We start from the raw sequence: 8835 nt of genomic DNA on the forward strand, positions 1-8835 counted from the left end.
CGAGAGCCATTAGCAGCGGCTGGCGAGCGTGTTTGTGTGCGTGTGTGTGCACATGCTGCTGTGCATGTATGCGTTTCCATCTGTTCTTGGCAGCTTGTGCCACGTGCCCCTACGCCCCCCCAACCCGCTGCAGATGTTAAAGTATAGCTCCCTACCTAAAGCTTGTTATGCAGCTATTAACAGGGAGCAGAAGTTAAACGTTACGATTACATTTACTGTGCAGTCATTTCAAATAAAAAACGCTTTTCTCTGAAAATCCTCCTTTTTTCAGGGAAATCCTGGAAATCCAGGTGTTCCGGGAATAACAGGAAAACCAGGAAAACCAGGAGATCCAGGAAGTCCAGTATGTACTGAATAACGTGGCACAAATATAGGGGTCCAGTTACGATGGGGTGGAGGACGTGGTACGCTTGTTCTCATGTTGTTCCTCTCATTAACAGGGACCTGTTGGCCTTAAAGGAGAGAAAGGAGAGAGGGTGCGTATCATCTTCTCATCACTGTTTTGTAACGCTTTAGGAAACAATCGCTTCATGACAACATCTTTGTTTTTCAGGGAGATTTTGCATCCCAGAACATGATGCGCTCCATTGCCCGACAAGTTTGTGAACAGCTTGTGAACAGTGAGTCAAATATTTCAAAAACTCTCTGGGAATTTATCTTAAATGATATTTCTGTCCTAAATCTCTTTGATGCGTCCTCTTTGTTTGAAGGTCAGATGAGCAGAGTCGACATGCTGCTGAACCAGATTCCTTCCGGATATCGTAGCAACACTCCTGGACCACCCGGTCCTCCAGGCCCTTCTGGCAACACGGGATCCCGCGGAGAGCCCGGACAGCCTGGCCGAACTGGTTTCCCTGGAAACCCTGGTTTACCTGGAAATCAAGGAGAAAGAGGTGCGATACCAACTCTGTGTGGTTTATCCACAATTCCAAACAAACACTTTAATCAAGAGTCACCTCAGTTGTGTTTCATAGAGACCCTGAACATTTCTCCTTTTTGCCAGATATGAGAACTTGTTTTCATTTATTTGAAAGTGAGTTCTCCTCTTTAATGTTTCTGTAGGTTTGCCAGGAGAGAAAGGAGAGCGAGGGGCTCCAGGAACCGGTATCAGAGGACAAAGAGGCCCAAATGGACCACCAGGTAACACAATTCATCTTTTTGAAGTGAGGTAGGCCATCGCGAGAAGAAAACGAGCTGCTTTAAGCTTGTTTTCTGTTGAACATTGTTCTCCAGCAGCTGCAGACAGTCTGCTGCTCTCCCACTGTTCAAATTTACAACTCGATCCCGACTCTAACACAGTTTCACCGTGACAGCCTTTTCCAACCTTCTTGGTGGACCTTTCTAGGACAGAGTACTCCCACTGGCCCCATTAAAATGACACATTTCAGCAAGAGGCTGAAATTTACCTACAGTATATGTGGCTCAGGATCTTTGGTTTGGGCAGCTGCGCTACATAAATTTTTTGGAGAGATCCCAAACATTTTCCCAATTCTTTCCTTCCTTAAAGATTTATGTGATGTGTGCATATTAGACATCTACGGTAAGTGGAAAAAGAATTTCCATATGTGATGTTCAGACAGCACCCAGGACGTCTTTAGACCGTGTTGCAGTTCAAGAAAAAGAGAAAATGCTAAAAATGTCATTAGTTTGAACGAGCTTGTAGTTTTCCTTAGGTGAAAATGATATCTGGTGTACGGCCTATAAAAGTGCTCGAGAAAGTTTCCGTTCCCTTGGGAAGTGATTCCTAAACAACAGGAACCTCCTATTGATGTCTACCCCACACCAAACACTGACATGTCTGTTTCTGTGAATGAAGTGAGAAACAACTATGGCCCAATGGGAGGAAGTCCACGCTGATGACTCACACACACTGTGTGTGTGTGTGGGTGTGAGTGGGGGGGTCAGATTGTTGTACAATGAGCTTTCTTTAGTGGCTTCATTGACAACACATGGGCTCACTTAAAGGAGAGAAAAAAGAGGGGGGAAAATTCCATCGTGAGTTTTGCTGTCTAGACAGACGGGGCCGGGGTGATTCCAAACAGCCCCAGACTGCATCCCTCTCTTTAATTGAGCCACTGAAAAGTTGAAATTACAGTTCTGCTGCCCTGTGGTACCCCCACCGTTTCCACAGACGGGTTGCGGATGATGTCAGTGGGGTTTTGTGCTTAGCTGTAGAGACTCCCTACCCAGGTTGGCTTCACTCACCTTCTCGCTCCCATTTGCAGGGCAACCCGGAGAGTCACGAACCGGCCCCCCGGGGCCTTCTGGCTCCGCTGGGCCTCGTGGCCCTCCAGGTCGTCAGGGCACTCCAGGCGTGAGGGGACCACCGGGACCACCTGGGTACTGCGACTCTTCTCAGTGTGTTGGCATTCCTTACAACGGACAAGGTTACACAGGTACGCTTAATGCGCTGTAGGTCCTGCATGGTGCTACATCAGAGGAAACTCCAAGTGTATGCACGATTATTAGATTGGCAGCTCATTGGACAAATTCAATGGATGGAGGTATGAATGCAGGTGTTTGAGAGTGCTGATATTGGAGTAAAACTATTAGTTTTGTTCCCTGGGATTCATTTTCAGTTGAGCTTTGTGGGTTTGCATGTGACAAATTTTCAAAAATAGCAACTTTTGAAGAAGCGGTCAAATAATTTTGAACTTTTATATTTAAATACCTCCATACATTTAATGTCCAGGTTTGAAACTGGCATGTAAAGCATTCTAGCTATTGGTCAAATGAGATGCTTTTTACTTTGTTCCACAGAAAACTCACACCTTGTTTGAACTATTTTCAGGTTTTGCATAGTAAACGTTCTAAGTCAACTGTGCTGCTTACACTTTGAAGTCCCGTTTCTGAGATGTTTGGCCGTTTGCTATGGGGCATGTAAGGATAAATCGCCACGGACATGATTATTGAACATTTAAAAAGAAAAAAAAAAAAAAAACATTACGAAAACCCAAAAAACCGAACGGAGCGGACTAACATCATCTCACAGCTACAAGCTACGGTGATGGCAACCTGCTGGTCTGTTTGCATCTTGAACCACAAACCGTTGGGAGATAGAAAGCAGAGACTGAGCACTTCTACAGAGGAAGGAGCATGTACAAATACCACCCAAAACAAGTACTAACATAGAGGAGTTCATAACTGAGAGCAGCGTTAATGTAGAGGTGACACGTGTAAATAAAACTAATGTTTTGCCTTGTAAATGATTGTATGAAACAAGACATTTCACTAAAAATCAAGTTAACATCTGTATTGAGCTTGTGCCTCGTAACCCTCTGCTTACTTACCATCAGCATAACCCCTGTTTATGACGCCTGAGTGCCCTAAACAGCTCTGGTCCAGACTGAAGCATGTTTCATTTGTACTTTTTAATCATCGTGCTCTTTGTGTACATTGGTGAAAATGGTGCTAAATGTTGCTTTCCTGCTATTTCCATTTGTCTTTTATAGTATCAGCTGGTTATGTTACTATGTCTTTTTTATTCAATATCTTGTTGGGTTTTATTGTAAATGTCATCACAGCTGTTAAAACTTCCTTTTTTGTTACTTTAGAGAGAAGCAGTTTGACACAGGGCATTTTTAAAGTCCACAGTGCAATATAATTTAAAATTGTGCATGTGAAAAGTTGCAGAAGCAGCCTGTTTTTTGATTGGCCATCCTCAATATGTTTCTAGCCAACCGGTACCCACCTGAACCCGAAGTAGTGAATATACCTGTGGAGCCAGCTGGAGAGTTTGAGACACGAAACCCCAGAGGAAAGCGATCGCTACCACAGGACAATACAGAAACACTAGCATCATAGCTACGTTAAGGAGCGGTCAGAAAGTCTACTATTGAATAACTTACAGGAACACTTAGGTGAGGATGAAGCGATATCCAGAGCAAAACTAGTACTTATATGGGTTTGATACCCCTGGCTATAATGAACATATATATTTTTTTGACATGACAAACTTTAGGAAGATGAATACAAACGTACATGTTGCAAACCTGTGTGCTTGCCAAGTGTCTGCTTGTAATATAACCGCAAGTGTTAATCGGGCTTCAGTGCACTAATCGTGTAAAATCCCGTCCAGAGATCCCGACTCTAACACACGGGATCGTGTATGTTTTTGAACACTTTCCATGTCGTTTTCAGTAAGTACAGCCGTTTCAGTTAAAAACATCGCCCCTGTGACATTGTGACGAATTTGTAAACCCGCTGATATTCTGACTCTTTGTAACAAGCAGCATTTCTTTTTAAATATTTTGTTTTCTTACCAAAGGTGGAATTGCATAATTGTGCTGTATATTTACTGAGGATTTCTAAGTCAGAATATAGTTGTCATTTCCTATCGATGCAGTTTCGATTTGGTTGCAAGACTATGGACATAGGATTGCTATTTTCATGTTTTAACTGCACATTTTGTGAATTCCACACAGCCTTATTTTCTTATTTATTTCTGAAACGAAAGAGGCATTTTTCAATAAAACTACTGAAAATGTAACAGTTGTTTGAGCTTTCTTATCGTTTTTCTATAAACTGAATTTTGAGTCAGAAACGTCAAAGGTCTGATCCGCAGCTGCTGTCTGTTCGAAATTCCTCTAGATGTTTATTTGAGCAACAGAACCTGCTTTTCCTCAACATGAGACCTTCAGGAAAAGACTTTGAAGTGGAAAACTTATTTTGACAACTAAAGATATTTTGAGTCTGTCAAGACAACGAGAAGAGAAAGAGAAAGAAAGAAAGCTTTCCCAACTTCTGAGCTACTTCACAGTCTTTGACATGCAACCGCTTGGCTTTTATCCTATCAGACTGCAGCAATTAAGCTTAGAGATCCATAAGGAAACAATGTAGTCGTAACTGGGCCAATACCAGCACTGGAAAAACCCAAAGATTTACGCCCTTCAAGCATGTCTAATGGTGAAATAAGAGACGTATGAGGTAAGCAACAACTGACAAGTTTCTGTTTGTTGTGATAAAGGGAAAGCATGTCTGAGGAGGGGTTCTGCACAAATGCCACAGATAAGAGCTGCGAGTAATGTACTGAGGTCAAGCTCGGCAACACAAACGTGGAAACATTCCACTCTGGACATGTCTTACCTTTATTTCCTGATGATAAGTACATGAGGGTGTAAAACAGCTGCTACATGTTACACAAAGGCTTCACCGGCCGATAAGTGAAAGGACCCACAGCTAATGGTTCTCACTGCTTTATTTATCACATGGTTTCTCTATTAAGCCCCTCCCCTTTTTCTTTTATAGTACTTACAGACATGTTTACTGCGACATATGGAAATGTATCCACACCTGTTTTTACGCGAAACAAAGTTCACACTGCGTCTCAACATACAGCAAACAGATTATCATCTCAACATCTTTCGACGACGCCGTCCAAGCAAACTGAGGCTCCTACAGTTGCCCCCATTTTCCCACCACATCCAAACGATACCGCGTTTCCCTCCAAACTTACTGATGCCTCACTGTAACCCTGTCTGGTTGAGTTTGATGGCAATCCAGCGTCCATCTGTGTTCACTTTGTGGTCAGAGTTTCAAGTGGGCTGCTCTAGCGGTTGTTACGCACTTCTGTTTTATCTCTGGATGTCCTCTGGAAAAACAGCAAACAAAGCACTTTTTCGGCTACAGTGGGAAGAAATATTTGTAATCTTATGTAGCATTTTATGACTTCAGGGAAAAGGTTTTGGAAAATGCACATATTTGCTGAAACGATGAACAGCAAAGCTGAGACTTCTCCAAGCTCTTTAGGTTGTATCATATTTGTTCATCTGAACACTTCACTCGCTGGGCCCACGTCCTCACTTTAGGTTTGACAGCGTTTTAGTAGGTAAGCTGAAAGGCTTGGATGTGAATTGAGCTGCGGTTTGGGGAAGGCCTCGAAGGGGACTGGCGGCGGCTTCCGGGCCTGGCAGATCCCCGTGTTATAAATAGAAATGAAGAAGTTAAACAATTGATAAGGGCAGGGAGGGTGGGGCACGTGAATGAGAACGAACAGCTTGTAGAACTGGGGAACAAAAAAGATGAGAACTGGAAGGAGCATGTTTGGAGGCGTGCTCCTGAAATTCTGATACTTTATCTCCAAAACAAGTTTTACCAATGAAGGTGGGGCCTAACGTGGGTGCTTAGAATTTAATTCATGGCTGCGTTTTATGGCTTCATTATTATTCTTAATTGGTCAGCTTCTGATTAGATTTGCTAAAACAAAACCAAAATTTAGATACAAAGTTACAATGTTCTATTCCCAGTAACAGTCGCCCCTCCCTCCAAAGTCCACATTTAACATGTTCCCGTCACTGTGAAGCTAAGTCAATAAAAGAAAGAATTAGCCTTAAAGTGCAGACAATCAAAACAAGAGTTTAAACGATAAACTGCATAAAAGGCCAACAGTCTGCAGTCAGTGACGTAAACCTGCATTTTTAAAAAGATTTATTCTCAGACTCAAAGCGAGGCTGCTACATTTTAGCCATAAGGCAGACCAGCGAGCTGAACTGGTGCTCAAACCTGCATTTTTAATGGACAGTCGAGGGCGACTCATCTGGTCTTAAAAAAACTTCCATTTGTACAGAAGTCTACAGGAAAACAGCCCTCAGCTCCCGCTCTGCTCTCTGACCTCAGAAAACACTTCTCTGATGACTTTCTGAGCTCAGCCGATAGTTTCAAGTCAATGTGAATAAAATGGGAAGTTAATTTGTAAAGTATGGTCATTATTAGAGTCACAAAGGATGATTATCCAATCCAAATGTGTCAATCACAAGTAAAAGCTAGAAAATGACATCAAGAGGTGCCGGTACCTGTGAGTCACTCATTTTCTCTCATTTCCTGTCTGTTCCGACATGACAGTGATACCAACCTTCTCATCTAACTCTCAGCAAAAAGAGAAGAAGCCAAACTCTCACCATATGCTCCATAAATGTAATAAATGTTGGGTGGCACGAGGAGACATTGATGTTACATAAAGACATGTTTTGCTTATTTTTAAAAAATGCTTTGATGTTCTTCTCACAATGGTCCAATATGGCAGCATCAAATTCCTGTGAGCTGTGTTCCATCAGCACTGGCACACTAAAATACGACGAAAATACAGACTGGGTTCAAAGAAAGAAAAACCCACCAAAGCAACTCAACCATGTTGATTTATAACAGAGCTGTGGGAGTAAAACGTTACAGAACGCTGCAGAGACATATGCGTCAACTTCTTCATTTCATGGCCTTAATCACAGCATTTTATGAGCATTTAACACCATCACAAATAAAACCAGAGGAGTGAATAAGAAAGGAATCTCTTATCGAAAAGTCGTCATCAGTGACTGAAAAGTAGCATTTTATGAGGACTTTTAGGGTCGCTGTGATAGCATGAGATGAATTTCTGAGTTGACAGCTAAATAATGGAAATCACATGCAGTGGAAGGTGGAAACATGTGGACCATTTGAATTTTTTAAATTAAAATCAGGCTTTAAGCATTGATCTGTTCATAGTGTAGCACGCCGTGTGATGATATTAATCATTGTGATCAGCAGATAAGTTGAGATCAATGCTAGCCCACATACCTGGCTAGTTTTGCTGCATGCTCCATGCATGCACATGAAAGGATGAGGCAATCCTGGAGCGGAGATATTCTGCCAAATTTTAATTACTGCTGTTTTGACTGAACTGGGAAATGGTGACAACCACCACCCGTGATTCGGAAGACTGTTATCAATCAACACCAAAGTCAGTGCACAGAGAGCAATGCTGAGCGCCATTAAGAGCTATTTTTCTTCTACTGTAACTGAGCTTCGTTGTTCTGGTCCACTACATTTTAGTGCTTTTCACTCCATGCTCCATAACATGTCTACAACTAATAGTTGTGCATGTGTACTGTGTACCACTATGTATTAAAACAGACACTGCTAAACATTAAAATGAGGTTTCCTAACCTTTGTAGTCTCAATAATCATCAGTTGTGGTGCCTTTCATGTGATGTCAGTGAGGTGTATATAAAGCCCTGCCTTGCTCTTGGACACTTCAGCAGGGTGGTAACATTGTCTCGTTTATCCTGTAATGAAAACACTTCCACCCTTTTGAGAGCTGTCTTTGCTAGGATGCCAATCCTTCCATCAGTGGGACATGAGGGGGTCACTGGTTTCATGAATAATGCTGTGAAACCTTTTTTGGACTCCAGACATTTAGAATCCATGCTCGGGACACAGAAGCTGCTCTGTGGCATCCATGTATTACAGAAATAGTGAGGTTGCAAAGCTCACCATTTCTGGGAGGGACTGACCAGTATGGATGCTTAGAGACCAATAATAAAGCTTTTCATTGAATGCTGTATTACTAAAAAGGGTTTTCTTTATTTTTTGTATTTTTTTTAACCTTCCCACTAAATTATAAGGTATTATTAGCTTTGTGAACATGAACCAGCATTCAGACTGTGTGTCCAACTTTCCAAGAAAATGCAACAGAATAATTTATTATTATGGATATATATGGATTTATAAACATCCTTTCAAAGCTCTCTAGAATACAAGCAAAGCTATTTACTCATGGGATTACTGTAAACTGTATCATCCCATCACAGACTTTCTAAGCCCAGAACGTTAGCTTGGCTTTAATGTGGTTTCAAAGAGAAATCACACAAATGTATAGGAATTGCTTCACCCTTGAGCAGTCACCCATTATAACGGACGGCCCTTGATTCGCGGTTTTCCAACCAAAACCTGAGGGAGGAACGGAGTAGTCCTTTTGAACTTGAAGGGGATGGGGGGATGTTGACTCCTAAAAGAGCAAATATTCAGAGAACATACAGACAGAAGGTTTTGACTGACTGAGATGCCAAAAGCAACAGTGGAGCA

The 8835-nt window shown here is 42.1% G+C and overlaps 1 protein-coding gene across 1 annotated transcript in view; it reads left to right on the forward strand.

Annotated features, from left to right (window-relative positions):
• The window catches only part of col12a1a (collagen, type XII, alpha 1a), a 46952-nt gene extending 42483 nt beyond the window's left edge, over positions 1 to 4469 (forward strand). The window contains exons 59-65 of the mRNA XM_063497444.1: positions 272 to 343; positions 441 to 476; positions 554 to 620; positions 711 to 893; positions 1063 to 1140; positions 2226 to 2396; positions 3677 to 4469. Of these exons, the coding sequence (XP_063353514.1) occupies positions 272 to 343; positions 441 to 476; positions 554 to 620; positions 711 to 893; positions 1063 to 1140; positions 2226 to 2396; positions 3677 to 3804 (735 nt within the window). The 3' untranslated portion in view covers positions 3805 to 4469. The remainder of the gene's footprint in view (positions 1 to 271; positions 344 to 440; positions 477 to 553; positions 621 to 710; positions 894 to 1062; positions 1141 to 2225; positions 2397 to 3676) is intronic.
• Positions 4470 to 8835: the final 4366 nt, after the last annotated feature.

This window comes from Pelmatolapia mariae, linkage group LG16_19, assembly GCF_036321145.2.
Source record: "Pelmatolapia mariae isolate MD_Pm_ZW linkage group LG16_19, Pm_UMD_F_2, whole genome shotgun sequence".
Taxonomy (NCBI): Eukaryota; Metazoa; Chordata; class Actinopteri; order Cichliformes; family Cichlidae; genus Pelmatolapia; species Pelmatolapia mariae.